Source organism: Cannabis sativa, chromosome 3 (assembly GCF_029168945.1).
Source record: "Cannabis sativa cultivar Pink pepper isolate KNU-18-1 chromosome 3, ASM2916894v1, whole genome shotgun sequence".
In the NCBI taxonomy this organism is placed as follows: domain Eukaryota; kingdom Viridiplantae; phylum Streptophyta; class Magnoliopsida; order Rosales; family Cannabaceae; genus Cannabis; species Cannabis sativa.
The window spans coordinates 67792874-67812505 of record NC_083603.1 but is presented as its reverse complement, the minus strand read 5'-3'; the positions used below and the strand labels follow the sequence as shown (position 1 = coordinate 67812505).

At 36.2% G+C, this 19632-nt stretch overlaps 2 protein-coding genes across 9 annotated transcripts; one reads left to right on the top strand and one right to left on the bottom strand.

Annotated features, from left to right (window-relative positions):
• Positions 1–469: 469 nt before the first annotated feature.
• LOC115710497 (uncharacterized) lies at positions 470–8877 on the bottom strand. 8 transcript variants are annotated; one of them, XM_061112237.1, is made up of 6 exons: positions 8644–8877; positions 8242–8501; positions 4346–5288; positions 2277–4242; positions 1410–2156; positions 470–935 (listed from the first exon to the last, which is right to left on the bottom strand). In XM_061112237.1, exons 3-6 carry the CDS (start codon positions 5254–5256, stop codon positions 906–908), a joined length of 3654 nt encoding a protein of 1217 aa, XP_060968220.1. In that variant the 5' UTR covers positions 5257–5288; positions 8242–8501; positions 8644–8877; the 3' UTR covers positions 470–905. The 8 variants fall into 8 exon arrangements, with proteins under 8 accessions (XP_060968220.1, XP_060968219.1, XP_060968218.1 ...); XM_061112236.1 differs by having other exon boundaries at positions 1410–2573; positions 2661–4242; positions 8644–8876; XM_061112235.1 differs by having other exon boundaries at positions 1410–4230; positions 8644–8876.
• A 4966-nt stretch (positions 8878–13843) lies between these two features.
• Positions 13844–14602, top strand: LOC115710496 (uncharacterized). Its single transcript, XM_030638861.2, has one exon. It carries the CDS (start codon positions 13844–13846, stop codon positions 14600–14602), a length of 759 nt encoding a protein of 252 aa, XP_030494721.2.
• The last annotated feature ends 5030 nt before the right edge of the window (positions 14603–19632 follow it).

Below are 19632 nucleotides of genomic sequence, written 5' to 3'. Positions count from 1 at the left end.
TAAACTGTATCATTGTTTAAAGGGCCGACCCACTATATTTTAGCAATATAGTTACTTTTTTGTATATTCTTGAAGAAAAAAAAACCCCTTTTTTTAATCTATTTGAGATTTAAATAAAACTTAACATGTACCCCCAAAAAGGATTGCAATGATACTGTGTGTTTTTGACATTTTGATGACAATGTACTATCATAATTATTTAAAACTTAAAACAATTTACAATGTAAAATTAGAGTTCAAAGTGTATTTCACAAGCGTATAAAAATAAAATAAGCACAAGTGCAACAAACTGAACTAAATTTTGATATATTAAATTATTTTGAATTTTTAAAAAATTTGCAAAATGTCTTAAATAAGTACAATATACATTGTCATATAAAAAAGATTAAAACTATTTAAATGTCAAAAACGAAGTAAGTGCATCAGTTCTCCACTTTTCGGAGGTGCACCATAAAATTTCACATAGTACTTTTACTATCAATTTTTACTTAGATATTAAATTGCAAGATATAAGAATATCTCCACAAATTACTCTAAATGGAACTATAAACTAAAATGGCAGCTACAATTTACTATAACTGTAAAGTAGCTGGCCCAACAGTGAACCGAAAAAAAGATACCCACGTTCAAAAACCTGAGTTGGAAATCAGGCAATGCTACAGAACTATTTTGCCATTGAACATTTGCAAGTGCTGAAAATCTCCTAGTTGCACATACAAAACTTTACAAAATATTGACAATGTTATCAAGTTATATATTTCCCATCTAGCTTCAAAGATCTCAGACGATACAAAATCAATTTCTTATGCACGCCAGCATAGAATAAGATATCTAATGATGAAGAAACAACATACTTGTTCAAAATCTTCGAAGATTGCATGGTGGATTCATTGTGATCATTAGTCTCACACATTGACATACTTGTCAACATAACCCTGAAAAACAAGGAGAATAATGATCAGGGAATGAATATAATAATGACAGAAAAAATCATAGTGCAATCTTAAACATCAAAGAGAACCTATAGAGGATTATCCAATCTAAATCCAAACAATTATCTCTTGATTCTGAGGGTTTTTCAACAAAATCTTCTCCCAGTATACCATGTCGTGTACAACCATTTTATTGCCTGATTGGAATTTATTATGTAGAAAGTTTAAGACAATTTCAATGAGATTCATTGGTCCATCACCAAACTCGTCATGAGAAAAATTTCCATAAATCAAGTATCAGGTTAAAAAATCTTACGGCCCTCTTGTTTTCTTTTCAACAACTTCATTATATCACTAAACAGAAATATTTTATATTATGGTTAACGTGGGTCTTTGTTGATCCTTAATTTGAAACAATTTTAAAAAACCTTGTTTTAGTTATGAACAGAAAAAGAAACAGTAAAGAAGAGGATATACCATTACAAGTTTCGTCAATTTCCGCTGTGATGAATTGATATAATGATCTATCTTTGCCTGAGACTTGGGTATCTGGTGGCCCTTCATGGCCCCAGATACCTTATCAACAGTCTTCTTCACAATGGTCTTGAAAGCCTCCTTGCTCATATTGCCCTGCCTCCATGAAGGCTTCAGAACATCCTTCACAAAGTCTGCAATGGCAATCTTGAAAGGCTTTGATGATTTGGAATCCTTCTTCTTTTTCTTCCCCGAAGTTTTCATCTCAGTCTCTATCTCTCCTGTAGTAGCAAAATCAACTGGATCACTATGACTCTCATCCTCCACAACACCCACCTCTGCATCAGCTGTCTCACCAAACTCATCATCCACAGACGAGGTTGAAGCAGCAGCTGCAACCTCAAGTTCGTTGTTCTCTTTTGAATGCAAAGGGTTTTGGGAGCCAATGTGCTTTTCTGTGGAGTCAATATCTACTGCTGGCTCCCACCTTCGACGAGCTTTTCTTTTAGCTTTAGGTGATGGCTCAATGCTATCAAAAAGTGGATCATACTGTTCGCCACCACCCCTAGGCAAAATCTGTCCACTAGCTCTCGCAGAACTTGGTGAGGAAGTTGTCTGTCTAGACCCGAAGCTGCCAACAACTTTCCCATCAACTATGACATTGCCTAAACTAGAAGCATCATATGGATTACCACGGAGTGCAGCCTTATCGCGACTAAAAGCGCTAGAGCTGAATTTGGAGCTCAATGGCTGATCAAAAGTTGATGCATAAGGGTTATAATGAGCAGAAATTTTTGAGACCCCAAAACCAGGATCACCAGATGAATTCTTATTTTCCAATAGATTCAATGGGTACTGAGATTGACAGACCTCTTTACTATCCCCATGAGGTTGCAAATGGCTGGCACCATGTTGCCTGTGTGGAAAAGAATGAATATGAGAAGTTGACTTTAAAGGTTCGCCTAAACAAAGGTCACTAGGATATGACAACACTCTATTCACAACTAATTCCTGTGGAGAAGGCAAGGATCTCTGATACAAGCTTCCACGATCGGAAGAAGTACATAAATCATGAGTAATGGATTCCTCCCTGAGAAGACCAGCTACTCCAAATGGAGTAATTTGGTTGACTGACACACAAGATTCAAGTTTTGGTTGATGAAGCTCCTGCATCGAAGGGTAAACTTGGTGCATAAATTCACTACTAACCTGAGAATTGGAACAAAATTCAGAACGGTAGGACATAACTGGCACCTGAGATCCAAAGTCATTCTGTGGAGGAAAGTGATTGTGTTGAAATTGAGAAGAGACGCCAGGTGTTGCAAATGTTTTACTGAAGTGCAAATCATAGGATGGTCGAGGAGGTAGTGGTGTCAAGGAGGTCGAAGAGGAACTTGGTGGAATTGAAAGTGGTGGATAATGGTTGTCCAAAGAAGCTTGATGATAGGTATGGGGACTTCTTATATGAGCAGATGCAACTTGTGGCGTCAAGTTGTAATAATCCATAGGCAACTGTGGCATATGAAGAGCACTGACACTCTGTGTAGGAGGAGGTGGTGGTGGTGGTGGTGGTGGGAGAGGGGGCGGGGGAAGAGAAGGAAGAGGGGGAGGGGTCAAAGAAGAACATGGCGGTGGTGGCGGAAGGGGAAGTGTAAGAGAAGAGGGAGCAGGGGGTGGAGGAGGCGTAAGGGAAGAGGGAGGAAGGGGTGGAGGAGGAAGAGAAGGGGGAGGGGGAGGCAGTGGAGGAAAAGAAGGGGGAGGGTGAAGGGGTTGATGAGAGGATTGGTGTTGATTAGGTGGATCAGGACAGGTAGAAGGAGGTGGGGGAGGGAGAGGGGGGGGCTGCAAGGATTGGTGTTGATTAGGTGGACTAGAATAGGTAGAAGGGGGAGGGGGAGGCTGCAAGGATTGGTGCTGATTAGGTGGACCAAAATAGGTAGAAGGGGGCGGGGGAGGCTGCGGGGACTGGTGTTGACTAGGAGAAGATGGCACTTTAGGAGCAGTGAATGGCAAGGCTACAGATTCAGGCAAGTTTGATTGACGTGAAATTGCATTAGGCAATGATTGAGTTGGTAGGATGTTAATTGGAAAGAAATCACTGTCAGAAAACTTCTTTAGAGAAATTGTGGATGTATTGGTTGGTGATGCATCAAACACAGATGAATCATCCATTCGATGAGATAGATATTTAGTATTTTGAACTTCTGCAACTGAAGTATTACGATGAGGTTGATGGATAAAGGTTTTCACCGAAGCTACCACCTCATGGGAAGTATTATCACATGGATTCACATTAGTAGTACCACTAACAAACTGAGAGGGAAGAATTTCAATTGATGATGGCTGGTGAGACTCCATAAATGTTCTGTGATCAAGGATTTGTGGATTTGTCTTAGCTGACTTTTCTTGAATTGTTTGCTTCTCCAACAGTGTATCAGCTACCTTGCCCGGGCTACAACATCTAACCAGATCAGAACTAATGAAATTATCATTGTATTTCCAATCAACTTTTTCGTCTTGCTCTACTTGAATTTGGGTTTCCCTGCTCATTCGCTCTGGAAGCAACTTCTTAGTTTTGTCATCTCTCTTATCCTTTTTTGAATTAGATGAAACCTCTGGATTCATCTTATTTCTCCTACTGCACCTTGAATTGTCATTTTTGTCAACTCCAGGGTGCATGAATCGACAGGATCCTCCTCGGATGCACTTGCCTCGAAGGAAGTCGAAGCATTCTGGAATGCGACCCCTGTTTGATCTCAATTTCTCCCCAGCGTGTTCACCTGCACGCCTGTATTGTGGAGATCGGCTCCTGCTTCTGCGCTTCCTAGGAGACCAGCTGGAACACAATCAAGAAAAGTATTCTGCATATAATACTAAAAGATAAAATTATATATAACAGGTCCTGCAAAAAGGGCACAAAATCATAATGCAGTCGGTACCTGCGTGATCGACTTCGTTTCGCTTTTCTCTGCCGTGAACTCCTTGTCCTCTTATTTAGAGGTGATTGACTGCGACTTTGACTTCTGCCCCTCTTTTCTCTTCTACCATGCTTGTTAGTATATGCTGAATCTGAGTTACTATCACTGGAACCTTCTCTAAATAATCTCCCAAACTCATCTACTTTCAAAGAAGTAGATTCTAAGTTTGCCTTTTTTTCCTCATTTTCTTTATTCTTAGCCCTCTTAGAAATAACTTGATCATCAGTTTTTCCAGTTGTGATACATACCACATCAGCATCCTTTACCTCTCCTTGCAAATCTTGGGAACAATCTGCCGCCTTTTCAAACAGGCTGGATTCAGATAGGCGTCCAGAATCCTTTTCATTTTCTCCAATACTGTGCTGTCTCTTTGAACTCGCTTCTTTCTCCAAACAATTAGTATCTCCACTATGAATTGAAGCGCCTTCTATAAATGATGGCAAGGACTTATTGTCCTCATGCAAGAGTTGATTATCTTCTGAGCAGTCATCAGAAACATAGTCTTGAAGAAGCCTAATTGGGCTGCCACCTCTGATAAGCTCAGAGCACCTGTTTGAATTATTGGCTTCAACAGCTACAGAAGCAAAAGATGCACTTAAATCATCACCTACCGGAGAATCATTTTTCTCTATATGGTTGTCGAAGAAGCATTCAGCATTGCCAACTGAATTCATGACTTGATCATGAAAATCTGAAGTAGATTTTAAAGTTAAATCTTCACAATGTTCACGAGAATTGAAGAATCCAAGTAAAGGCATTTCAGATGGAGCATCCTGCAGCTTGCTACATTCTGGTGAAATTAGTGGTGCACGCTGCTGTTCTTTATCATCCACTTCCTTGACACTTAATAGGGGCTCACTTGAGTGGCTCATTTCCTGTTCTTTATCGGAGATGTGAGTATCATCTTGCAAAACAAAAGAAAGCAAAAATTAAGAACATTCTGGCAGTGCACAAATATAACTTTATAAAAGATGAACACATTATATAAAACTATCCCCAAAATCAACATTTTTAAATGCACAATCTGATTATTTTCTCCATATGTAGGAAGACACTTTTTCCATTTTGCCCATTATCAACTGACAAAAGAATTTTAAAAATCTTTCTTGAGCAATAAAGGTCCCTATGCAATTATGAACACAGCCCGCTCCACAAAAGAGGATAATCGAACAAAAGACAATTGAACCTTGACGGCAATGGTGAAGAAGATACAAAAATGAAAATTTTATGGCCCTCTAATACGAGTAGATAATATGACTTTTAGTAACACGGAGATAGATAAATAAGAATCAAACATTGAACAGCATTAACAGACAGCATACTTTTCATAAAGAATGCTTAAATACTTCATGTCAGACAATGTTTATGAGAATAGAAGTAGAAAACAGTGAAATCAAAAAAAAAAAAAAAAATCAGCAAAACAATTAAAAGATTTTGAAAAACAGAAGGGTACTGAGGCATTTTCCCTATTCTTGTATGCCTCCAGGTGTACGCCTCAACAATAAGAAGGAAAACTTCATAAAATATCATAGAACTCATAAAATTCATAACAAACAGCACATAATTCCATAACAAAGTAATAAAACTCATGAAAAGTACTACTTCAGTCTTAAAATCATAAACTAAATTCATAAAAGATTCAAATTTCAAACAAAAAATGGTAAAATTTCTAAACATAAAGAAGACATGTATGCGTGAGGTTAATGAGCATTGAGGAAAAGAGGGACTTAGCTATGAAGGAGAGATGAGAGATGACGAATGAGAGGCTTAGGATTTTTAGGGTTATATTTTCCTATCTTTTCAATTTAAAATCTATTAAAAAAGGCCCAAAGTAAATCTCATCAGAAAAGCTTAAAAAAAAAAAAACTACATCAGCCCACATAACAACAGAGCCCTAGCAAAAAAAAAAGAAAGAAAGAAAGAAAGAAAAAAGGATTGAGGCGTGCGCCTCAAGTCATCAGGGTGAAGCGTATGCCTCAATGACAGCAGATGAGGAGTAGCCTCAGATACGTTTTTTCACTGCCTCGCCTCAAGGCTTCAAAACTTTGCCAGCAAAATACCCTCCATTACAAAGCACAAAAGAGATAGAGAACAAGCAATAACATATGTTAGCCTCTAGAAGAATCAAACAAAGCTGAAAGTTAATTCACTGCATGTTATCCATTGAAGCATTTTCACAAAACACATGGTTTGCATAACAACAGAGCACTGAAGTAAATAACAAAAAACAATTACTCAGGGGCTATTTGGCATTGTTCTTTGTTTTTTGTTTTAAAAGTTGTGTTTTAAGAAAAGAGAATAGAACCCAGTTTTTTGTAGTTTTCAAAATCTGAAGGTGTTTGGCTTATGTTCTGAAATAGTTTACGAAAAATAAATAACAAAAAACATGTTTGGATAATATAGTTGACTAAAATTACATTATAATTGACAAATTCCTATAATCATAATAGGAGTCCACAACTTGATCAATTCTGTAGCACTGAAGTAACGGTCACACAACTTAAAACAGTGAAATACATTATTTATATAATACATATAAAACAAGGTTAAAACATATATAGCTAGCAAAAAGTAAATAGTTGTGCAAAATATATTTACTGTATTTTTAGCATCCTGAATCAGGATGTTCAATCAATATACATATAAACAAATTCTTGTGTATGGAAACTATAATAGTTACACCGCAATACTTGCTATGTGTAGAAAAGAAAAAAGGCTTGATTCAAGATAATTTATTATTTGAGCAGTCACTGCATTACATTGACAACGTCAGAGTCAGAGATAGGCAATACAATTTGGGTAGGCGTGTTCATCAACATGTATTAATCAATAAGTATCTCCATTCTGTAATTGGTCTTGAATACATACATTGAAATAATGAAACTAGAACCTATTGTAGGAAATGGCAAAGTGTTCATAGATCCATGAGGAGAAAAATATTGGAGTCGTCAAAGTTAAAAAAGCAAAACCAAAAACAAAGGACAAATCAAAATCCACTTTTCAAAGTCCTAAAATGTGAAAGTGCACTCTTGTTCCATGATCAACTCCACAACAAGGATAAAATCAGCTCGAATATAAAGTCATGCAACCAACCAGTCAATAATTTTTTCGTTTGTTTTTTAAAAAAGTAAAATAAAATAAAAGTTTGAAAAATAGCATCAATGAATAAAACTATACTCATGGAGAACTTTAAAACTATACTTAGCATTTGTTTGGAAGTAATTATGTAATTACTAGGTAGTGTAATTACTAAATTAGTAATTATACATTATAGTAATTACACTTGATTTTAAAATACAATATGTGTTTGGATATTGGGTAGTAATTATATATGAATTCTTATTTTCATGTTTGGCAAATGAGTTAGTTATTGCATAGGTTAATATTACTCCGAATTACACAGCTTTCCAAACTCGCTCTAAAATGGTCTCAACCAAATAACAGACCACCATATAAACATTTAATTCAACTCACATTGACCCTAGTTTGAACAGATAAATCAAGTGCGTTCTTACATTGTCATTAAAACATTGGTACTAACATACCTAAACTAAATAAAAATCAAATCAGATGAAATGTTTGACAGATAATGAGATACCAAACAAGACCCAAAACGGAGAAGAAACTCAGGAATTTCAGGTCTAATCAAATAATCAGATTTTAAACGTTATCAAAGAGATGGAAATAAACTAGATAAATAATCACACATGCATGCCTACAGTCAGTAAGATTCAAGTCAGATAAAGAAATACAACAAAGATTGCAAATGTAAACAAAATTTGGGAGTTGCAATTATTTTAGGGCACAAAAGAACCTTAAGCATCTCATTTATAGGTTATAGCGATAATGTTAGATACCTCAGGCGATCCGTCTAACCCCCTTTTGAAGTTCCTAGGCGATTTTGAAACCTGCTGCAACCAAGGTATTTATGAATTTACAGCTCTTAACCGTCCGTGAAGGGAAGATAAGCACATTTTGAAGAGAAAGTGTGTTTCAAGAATGAAAAAATGGCTCTGATGATTTGTTTTAGGTTTTTATCAAGGAAGTGATGTATCTGGGTTTATCGAATTTCAGCTCTTTAACACTAATTCGAAAATCTAACCAGAGGCTCCTCCCCCTACAAATAGAAATATCCAATATTGTCTTGCTTCAAAAATCAGAAAACAAATCAATAATACGTATCGTATCGTATCACAAGAATCAAAGTAAAATTGAAAAGGGAAGATTTTAGTTAGATATATAAATATATACATATTCACCTGTAAAAATGAAAAAGTTCGTAGGAGAGACTGAGAGGAACGTTGAGAGAGAAGGACAGTGCGAGGTTTGACTAAGAAAGGAGTGGACGGAGAGAGGGAGAACGTCGGGCGGTGGTGTGGTGGAGCGGTGCGGTAGTGCAGGGGTAATGGTTGTGCGGCGAGTCTCAGATGAAGGAAAGAGCTATATTTGCTTGAGTGGCAAGTGAGTGAATTTAATCTTTATTTACTCTTCAATAAGATTGTTAAGGTGACACAAGCACTCTAAAATTAATCTCTCTTAAATTTTATCTTCTCTTTTATTAGATTTATAAATACTGATTTTTTCAGTTTTAACCAAAAAACGTAACAATATTACAAAAATACTTTTAACTGGCCAAATAAACAAATATACAGCCCAAATAAAAAAAATTACATAAATACAACTTACACACACCTTCAACTCAGGATCCATGCTTCTTGGGCAACTATCGTGCAACCATCGTGCAACTACGCAGCAACCTAACGCAACCAAAGCGAAAAGTCAATGAGAGAGAGAACCACCATTAATTCTGGCGACTTTACCTGAGAAGACGACCAGAATCAATCAAAACAGGGGTTGCTTCGAATTCATATAAAAAGTGTAGAAAAACTACTACGAAACTAAAATTCAACTAGAAATTCAATTTAATTTGCATAAAACTAATATCCTAACTTCAATTTTTAGATCCATAAAAGACAGATCTCAAAAAGTTGAACCGGATTCCCAAACAATGCAACATCAATATTCACCTTGATTTTTTCGTAACCTAGTTTAGAGTATAGCTCAACCTCATCCGAAAGATACCAATTACCAAATGAAGGAAACAAGCTTCTTTCTTGAGCTTTTCTCCATTGATCAAAAGTGATACGAGCCAATTTGACAATGAACTCCACCCGACATTTCTCACATTTCAACAAGAGTTGATTCCGTGTGAACCAAATTACACAAACCATCATCGCTTGAACACTTTGTTCCTCACCCAGCTGTGAAAACAAATGAAAAAATCAGTCCCCAAACGACCCTGCATTAATTGGAACCATAGCCAAACCCACGACCACCAACAATTCCGTGCAAAACCAGAGGAAACTAACCAATGCAAAATTTATTCACCTGCCCCATGACAAATCGGACACACCAAAGAAACATCCACATATTTAGTATTCAACTGAACTCTTGTCGAAACACACCCACTAGTCGCCCTCCATACACTATTTTTTTGCCTTTGGAGAAAGTTTTAGTTGCCAAAACTTCTTCCAAAACGCCACAACCTCCCCCAACACACTACCATTTCAATTTGTCTGTAACAATTATAAAGCACTCTTAACTTTATACTTGCCAAAAAAGTCAAAACCCCAATACCAGTAGTCCTTAGAAACCAAATAGAAAGGGGATTACCAAGAATATTGGTTGCCACTTCCTCATCAAACAACTCTTTGACAACATCCCAAGTTTTCTCACCCACCACAAAAACACTACTAATCTTTTCATTGGCCAAGCTACGATCCAAAACTAGCTAGACTTGGAATTGAACCATTCGGAACCCATCGAGTATCCATCAAAGCTAAATAGGAAAAAAAAATGTAATAATTTAAAATAATTGAAAAAAAAATAAATTTAAATTAAACTAATATTCTCACAAATATTTATTATGTCTTCATAATCTATAGAAGATAAAAGACAAATCTGCCTCAAAGTTAAAAAAAAAAATAACCTAATAAAAGATAAAAAATAAATTTATTTCAAAGTTTGAAAAAAAAAAAACAAAAATATATATATATATAACTCAAATATAGTGTCATAGTCTCATACTTCTAAAGTCTTCCAACAAATTAAAAAGTAAATAAAGATGAAACTAAGAATTGAGAAAAAAAAATATCTTCACACTTGTAATGCACAAAGATTACCAGTTCCTTACCGTCATTAGATCTTTATGACTTAAGCTTATGATATATAATTTTAATTATAAATGATATATTAGGTTTTCTTGGTCCGATTTTTCTCTCTTCCATGGCGAAGAAGAAAAGAGCAACCAAGAAGCCAGCACTTCGATGGATTTCACCAGATCCTGTTTCAAACTCAGATGTGAGGGAGGAGCATGATGCTAATGTTGTGATGAAGGAGTTAGGAGAGGTTATGGCAGATGTGGTCAATGAAGGAGAAGAGGAGATGGAGCACAACGTGATGCACGAAAAATCTGCTCAAAAATTCCAGATGAAGGCTATGGCGATGCTCGTGCTACTCAGTCTTGGGCAGAGGAAGTGGAGCAGGATCTGCAGCAATCTGCACAGAGTCATTGGAGGAAATTTTTAGCAAGCAAGTTCCCAAATTTTGATGCTAAATTGAAATATGAGGAGCCGATAATCAAGGAAGGCAAGAAAATAGCTCAGGTTGATGTGGATGAAGTTAATGCTCAAGCTGCAAAATGGGACTCAGCTGTTATATGTATGGTTTTAGGAGCAAATCCTCCTATGGCTATGTTTGAGGGCTTTATCAAATGTATTTGGGGCAAACTGGGGATAGAGCAAGTTATTAGAATGACAGGAGGGCTTATGATGGTAAAGTTCTTTGAAACTTCAACTCGTGATCAGGTTCTTAAAAATGGAGTAGTCCAATTTGATAGGAAACCAGTGATTGTACGTCCTTGGTCTAAGGACCTAAACTCAATTCACCTAATTCGATTTGTCCCCTTATAAATACGTCTCCATGGCCTTGGTCTTTAGTATTGGGGCAACAATTGCCTCAGTGCTCTTGTTTGTACAATTGGAAGCCAATGATGATGGATAAATTTACTAAGGAAAGAACCCGAATTCAGTTTGCAAGAGTTCTTGTAGAGATGGACATAGCTGATAATCCTCTTTGGTTTATTCAGTATCTAAATGAGTATGGGCAATTGGTCGAGTAAGAAGTTGACTATGAGTGGCTCCTCGTGAAATGTAAAACATGTTCGGGTTATGGCCATCTTATGGTGGATTGTTAGAAAGTTGAGAATAGTCAAGACGGTAAGGAGATGAAACAAAGGAAGGAGGTTACATGGACTGTTAGGAAAGAAAAGGAAGTTCCTACTGCTATTGTACAGCAGGTAGGAAAACTAGTGGAAAAATCAACAGCTCCAGTTGCTGTGCAGAACAAAAAATAAGTGAAGGATAAATGGATTACCCCCGAAGAAAATAGCACACAAGCAGAGAGAATTGGGTGGTTCAGATCTTCAGGTGGATAAAGACAGTCAAAATCTGTTCGACATCCTTGATGTTCAGACAGAAAATTTGGTAGCAGGTCTTAAAGTTCAGATGGAAGGTAAAAAAATTAGATACTAGCCCTTTACATACCTGTTAATGGACTGTTGCAAAATTTTAAGTTGGAATGTGAGAGGGTTAAATAGTTTGAATAAACAGGTTGATGTTTTTAAATTTTTGTAATCTGAATAAATGTGGTGTTGGAGCTTTTTTGGAGACTAAAATGAAGGAGAATAAAATAAAAGGCATTATGGAAATGAGGTTTCAAAACTGGGATTACTATTCCAGCTCAGTTACTGAAGGCAGAATTTTAGTTGTGTGGAGGAGTACATTTGCTCGAGTTATAGTGACTAAGGAGACAAGTCAATTTGTTCACTGTTATGTCAAAGTGGTAGGTTTTCCTACTGCTATTAGCGTCACATTTGTTTATGGCCTGAATACAATAGAAGAAAGGAAAGTAATGTGGTATGATCTTGTTGGGCTAACTTTGCCAGCTAAGTCTTGGCTTATGCTTGGCGATTTTAATTCTATCTTTCATATTGTTATAGACAAGGTGGGAACCCGATTTCTTCTGGAGATCTTTTAGACTCCAATAAGTGGTTATCTCTTCAGTTAATGGATACTTTGAAAAGTTCGGGTTCAACTTATACCTAGACCAATAAGCAGGAAGGAGGGAAGAAAATCTATTCAAAGATTGATCATGTTTTTGCTAACGAAGACTGGGTTTATCTTTTTCTCAATTCAGCTGCTCTGTTTAAATGGGATTCTTTGTCTGATGATTGTTCTTGTTTGGTGTCTAACAGGAAGCTTGAAAACATTGGTTACAAGCCATTTCGGTATTATAAATTCTGGTCTGAGCATGCTGAGTTTAAGAATGTTGTCACAGTTGGAGGAAGCCTTGTTCAAGCACGAGTTTACATGGTATTTTTTTGATTATGATGAGACTAAAACACAGCTTGAATAGATTTAATAACGAGATTGTTGGTGATATTGGGAAGTCCTATCTTTTGGAAAAAGGAGACATACCATGAGGCTTTATTTGTAGCTCAAGCCAACCCTGGGAATTTTTCTTTTTCAAGAAGCTAAAAAAAAGGCAGGAGAGATCTTTGAACTCAAGGTAAAATGTATCATAGCTTCCTTAGACAATGTAGTAAAATCACTTGGCTTAGGAAAGGCGATGATAATAATACCTATTTTCATGCTTTTCTTAAGAAAAGGAAGATTAATAATAGAATTGTTTCTTTTATTAATGAGGAAGGAAAGCAGGTGCAAAATTTCCCTGAGGTGGTGGACCATTTATTAGAGCATTTTAAAGGGTTTATGGGGAGTTCGAGCACTGCCTAGTCAATGCTTAATCGGGAGTGCATGGATAGGGGGAAAAGCTCTCTTTAGACTAGCAAGTTGGTCTCTTAAAACCCTTTACTAGAAAAGAAATTAAGAAAGTCTTTTTAGCATCCCAAATACTAAGTCTCCGGGTCCCAATAATTATGGTTCAGGCTTCTACAGGAAGTTATGGCCAAAAATAGGAGGGGAAATCTGTACAGCTTTGTTGCAATTCTTTGAAAATGGTAAGTCTCCTGCTGGCCTTCATGGAACTACAATTTCTTTAGTGCCAAAAATAGACTGCCCTTCTCGAGCAATAGACTATCGTCCAATTACTTGTTGTACCACCATTTATAAGGGTATTTCTAAGCTTCTATGTATGCAGTTAGCTACTGTGTTGTCGTGGCTTGTTGACCAAAATCAAGGGGATTTCATTAAAGGTCGTTCCATTGCTCATAATATAATGATTCCCCAGGATCTTATCAAAAATTATGGAAGGAAATCTATCACCCCTCGTTGTGCTATCAAAGTTGACTTGAGTAAAGCTTATGATATAGTTGATTGGGAGTTCTTGGAGGATATTCTGGTAGCTCTTTGTTTTTCAACTCAGTTCATTGGCTAGATCATGAACTCTGTGAGAATCACAAGCTATCTTTTGATGCTTAAAGGCAGGATTCAAGGAAAGTTTTTAGGAAAGAAAGGTCTTTGCCAAGGTGATCCAATATCACCTCTCCTGTTTGTTCTGGTTATGGAGTATCTCACCAGAAGACTTCACCATGGGGCATTGGACAACAAGTTTAGCTATCACTTGATGTGTAGAAGCCTTAAGATAATCTCTCTTTATTTTGCAGATGATCTTATTATCTTTTGTAAAGGAGATGCTCAGTCTACCCAAGTTATCAAATCTATTTTTGATTATTTTAGTGCTTTTTCAGGTCTGAAAGCAAATCTTGAAAAATCACTATGTTCTTTTAGAGGTGTTTTGGGAGAGGAAAAAAATGTGTTGCTTCAAACTCTATGTTTGGAAGAAGGATCTTTTCCCCTTAAGTATCTTAGGGTTCCCATGAGGCCTACAAAATGGAGGAAAGAAGATTGTGGCCTTATCATAAAGAAAATCAAGATTATACTTCATACTTGGGCTAGTAAACATCTTTTGTTTGCAGGGAGAGTTCAGCTTATTCACTCTGTTCTTCTTGGTCTCCGAAACTCTTGGATGAGTATCTTCATCCTGCCTCAGAGTGTTATTAAAGAAGTTGAAAGGCTTTGTCGAGGTTTTCTTTGGGGAGTTGAAGGCAATAGATGCAAAATTCATATCCTTTCATGGGAAAAAGTTTGCCTTCCAAAAAAATATGGTGGTCTTGGTTTTCTTGATGGTCCTACATGAAACAGAGTTACTATAGCAAAGTATATATGGGCCATTTTAGAAAAACATGATGTGCTTTGGGTTCGCCGGATTCATTCAACTTATCTGAAAAAATGTGACTTTTGGGAAACTCCTATGAAGTTGGATTCGAGTTGGCATTGGAAGAAGTTCTGTGCCTTGAGACAAAGCTTCCCCAAAGCTCAAATTCTTGGTGCTGGCTAAAGGGTAAATTTAAAGCTTCCTTACTTTATAACAGTACCATTGTTCAACAACCAATGTTACATACATATGCGGTGTGGAATAGAGTTAGCTTGCCTAAACATAGATTTATGTTATCGAAAGGTTTAAATTCTCATTTGCTTACTAGGGATCAACTAACTCAGTTTTGCATCCCCTTGGAGACTCTTTTTTGAGTTGTTTGTGGGCTCTTTAATGAAAGTCATACCCACCTACTTTTCTGTTGGAAATTATTTTAACATGATCTTAGATCTACTCACAAGTATGTTGATTAACACCCTAAATATGAACTTGTAAAACGATTATGAAATAAACACATATAAAGTATTAGAAACCTTACATTGGGTGCAGCGGAATAATATGACTCCTTCCGTTCAGATATCTAGCCCTTGATTCCTTTCTGTAGCAGAGCATTATCAATATCTGAACCTGGATGTCTTTCTCTCCTTCTTTAGTGCTGAAACTCCTTCTTGTTGAATGTCTTTCTTCACGATCTTCCTCACTATGATTGAGGTATCACTTGCTGTGTGTGGGCACTACTCTAATCACTAAGTATTTCGAAATTTCAAGGAAGAAGAAAGAGGAGAAGGTGGCGGCTAGGAATAGAGAGAGAAGGCTCACGTTTTTCTCTGAAGGAAAAAGTAAAAAGTTAAGTGTAAATTTCCTGAAGCCTTCACTATCTATTTATAGCATTCCACTAGGGTTAGGTTTGAATTATTTGGCATTAAAATAATGAAAATATCAGATGTAAAACCCTATAAAAGTGGCCGGCCCTATACAATATGGATTTGGGCCTCACTTTTTGCAATTTTGCAGTTTTATCATTTCTGCATCTAATTTTCTCAAAAACGCCAATTTTCTAATTCAACCATTTAAATGCCAATTCTAACTATTTAATAACTATAAATAATTATTAAATAATATTGTCATTTATCATATTTATTAATTGAACCATACAAAGTATCATAATTAACAAATATGCCCCTAAAACTCTTTCTTTACAATTTCGCCCTTACTTAGTGAAAAATTCACAAATAGACATAGTCTAATTTGAGAATTATAATTGATTAATCAAAACCAATTATATGAGTCTTACAAGCAATATTATCTCAACTAGTGGGGGGACCATGGGTCTATATAACCGAGCTTCCAATAAGCAGATCAAGAATTTATAACCTAAATTCACTGACTTATTCATTCTTCGTTGAATCCACGCATAGAACTTAGAATTGCACTCTCAGTATATAGAATGCTCTATATGTTCCACCATATAGACACATCATTAGTTATCCATTGTTATAATCCTAATTTGATCAATGATCCCCTATATGAATGATCTACACTGTAAATGGATTAGATTACCGTTACTGTAATGACCGCTCTAGTATGTGGATTAGTAAAGGCAATTAGCACTAAATTATATTATTTTATTATTATTTATGAATTTATTTAATTGTGGACCCCAATATTTAGAAATAAATATTAGAGTTATAATTTCTCAATTCCGGAGATTTTATTAAACTCTAGGGGTATTATTTAGCTTATATGTGAAATATGTTAATTTTGTAATTTTTGCTCGGCGACAACGGAAAATGCGATGGATGGCTAGATTGATCACATGGGTAAGTTTAGAACCCTATTTCATAGTGGGGAATATTTTGGAGAAAATAAATTATCGGGATTGATCGGGGTTATGGGATTTGACCATTTTACCCTTAGCTTTAGAAATACCCTAGTTTTATGAGTAAGGGCATTTTAGTATTTTTCCAAGGGAGAAGTTAAGTGGCAGCCTAGTGACTTGACACCTAGCAAGTCAAAACCTTCAGCCAAGGGAAATTGATTTTCCCTTAATTTATGTTATTTCATTTTGAAAATTAAAAAGAGAAAAATATCAAAGAAGAACAAGTCTCTCCCTCATTTCTTCTCTTCGAAGCAGCCAAGACCAGGGGGTTTTGTTGTGGATTGTTGATGTTTTCAGCTAGGGAATTCAAGAGGATTAATCTAAGGTAAGCCCTAATAAACTCCCCTTTAGTTTTCAAGTTTTTGCTTAGTTAGAATTAGTGAATTTGTGAAATAGGAGCTGTTAAGTTTAGAAATAGTTAGGGGTAGGTTTTTATGCTCAATATTGGTTGATTAAGGGTTCTGGTAGTTGATTTTAATGCTTGGTGTTAGTTTTAAGCAAGCTTGAGTTTTGAAACTCAAGCTTTGAGCTTTAATGGCATAATTTGAATTATTGGTTTGTTCTGTGATTTGTTGGTTGGAAATGGATGTTTATGCATTGTATAGGTATACTGGAGAGTTTGGTAAAGTTTGGGATTGAATTGAATCAAGGGGGATGATTTTTGGTTCCCAGCAGTAGAACCGGAATTCCGGTTCTGGGTGGTCTGTACCAACCGGTCGACTGGTTGGTGACCCAGAACCGGGATGCCGGTTGGGAACTGGTCTGCCTGTTGGGGGAATTTCCAGAACCCTAGTTTTGGCCAATTTTGAGATATTTAGGGTATTACCATGTGGTTTATCGATAGGGAAACTTTTAGTTTCAAGTTTAAGTCCCGGAAAGTGATTTAGTGAGTCACTCATCTGCATTATAATTATTGTGATTAGGGCATCGATCTAGCACGAGATTTCCGTTCAGGTCGGCCAGCACATTTGAATTCGGAAATCAGGTAAGAACTGTGTATAATGTGTGATATGAATATTCGAATGTATGTATGTGTTAATATATATGCATGCTTATTTGTTGTGATTCATACACTACCAACACTTGTACGGTTGCGATACAGAGTGCATTGGTAAGGTGTATGATGTTTATAAGTACATCATGGTGTTACCAGCACTTGTACGGAAAAGTACAAGGTGTCTGTGTTACAACACTTAACGGTACTCAAGGTGCGGTCCATACCCTACCTACACTAGTGTACGATGGTATACTGAGTGCATGTGGTACATGGTACATGGTCGTATCCTAGTTAGAACGTTCATACTCATCTGTTAAGCTCTGTAAATAGGTGTATGGGCGCCTATTTACAGGTCGGAAATTATATGATGTGTTATATGCATTTCTTACTGAGTCTGTTGACTCACAGTTTCTACTTCTATGTGTAGGTAAAGGAAAGGCTATGACTGAACAGGAGTGAACCCGAGCTCAGATGGGATTGTACATGTCAAGCAGCGCGACCTGGAGTGTTCGGTCTCGGGACATCTGGGAATTGTATTTTGAAAGTCGCTGTGCGACCTGAAAATTATGTATTTTGAAATGTAAAGTTTAAAAAGTAAATTTTACGAAGTTTGAAATCGGGATCCCGGGATTTGTAAATATTATATTATATTACAAAGTTTATTAATTAATATAAAAATTTTAAATTGACACGTTTTTCAAGAAAACTCTTCGATTAGTGAAGATTGCACTGTAATTGAAAAAGCACTGTAGCGTGCCTTAGCATTAGGGCGTTACAGTTACACCCTACAATGTATTTTATCCTTAAAACACTTAACCCCGTATAAATGATATTTCAGCTTATGTGAAATGAGTACTCCACCATTTATTTTCGTTTGGTCAAGCTCGAAGGAGATCATCCTTTACTTACTATTCGCCAGATAGAAGCTATAGATTCCATGTTTATGTTAGCACTCCCACTCAATTGCACTACCGTGTTCCCAAAATGTACGTATCACCCTGACCTAAAAGTAGGCTTAACTAACAAATCAAAGAACACGAATAGCCTCTTGAGTTGAGCCTAATCATAACAGGATTAAGATCATTTTATCTAGGATCAACTAGGCGATATTGACTTGAATAGATATTACGGTATGTTTAATAAATCTAAGTCAAAGTTCAATATCGGTCACTTCCGATGCATACTCCATGCATCCAACTTGAGCTTTACTTTAACCAATGCTCTGGAAAGAACATAGCATTTCTCCAAATGCAAGTAAACTCTGTTGTAGATTATCATATCAGTAAAATCATGTGTCTGATAAATCTAGGAAACTTTATTCACATAGTCATGTTTACTTTCCAATATATTGACAACACAATAAACAGGATCAAGTATGTGAAAAGGATTTCAGATGAATTCATACATTATGTACATATAATCATGAAATAAATCAAGTGAATCATGCATCATTAAATGTTATTTCTGATCTATATTAATAAGTAAATCTGATTATATTGAAATGAGTTTTATTTAGGGCATAAAACCCAACAAACTCCCACTTGCACTAATATAAAACAAAAAAGTGCATTTCAAATAATCTCAACACCTTGATATACAAATCAAGTGTAGTAGTAGTAAACTCCTCTGAAAGGTTGAATTAAACACAACCTTTTCTCCACCATTACTCTTCCTTTAATCACAAAATCATTGATAATGTGAAATTCCTCTCTATATGTCTACTCCTTTTGGGATACTGGATTCTATACCTTTGGCAACTACTTTTGGTTAATCAGGAAATAACACTAGTAGTTTAGGCAATTTGGAATGGTGCCAAAAATGTATAGAACTTTCCTTAGATGAATAAGTACATTTCCTGCAACTTCAACATTCAGTCCCTTTCTGGTAGACCTAGAGACTTCAGATAGGTTTTTACACTTCTCCAAAATTACTATTCCACCCCAGAGTAATCACCATCTTATCAGAAAGATTTTCTAGCACAAAGGCAAATCTCGAAATCTGATGTGGTGTAGTCTAAGAGTTTTAAATACACCCTTATTGACTAACATATAGTTCCTCTTCTTAATCTTAAGATTTACTTGATTGTCTTCCAATGTTCCTCTCCTGGATTAATCTGATACCTACTCATTACTCCCA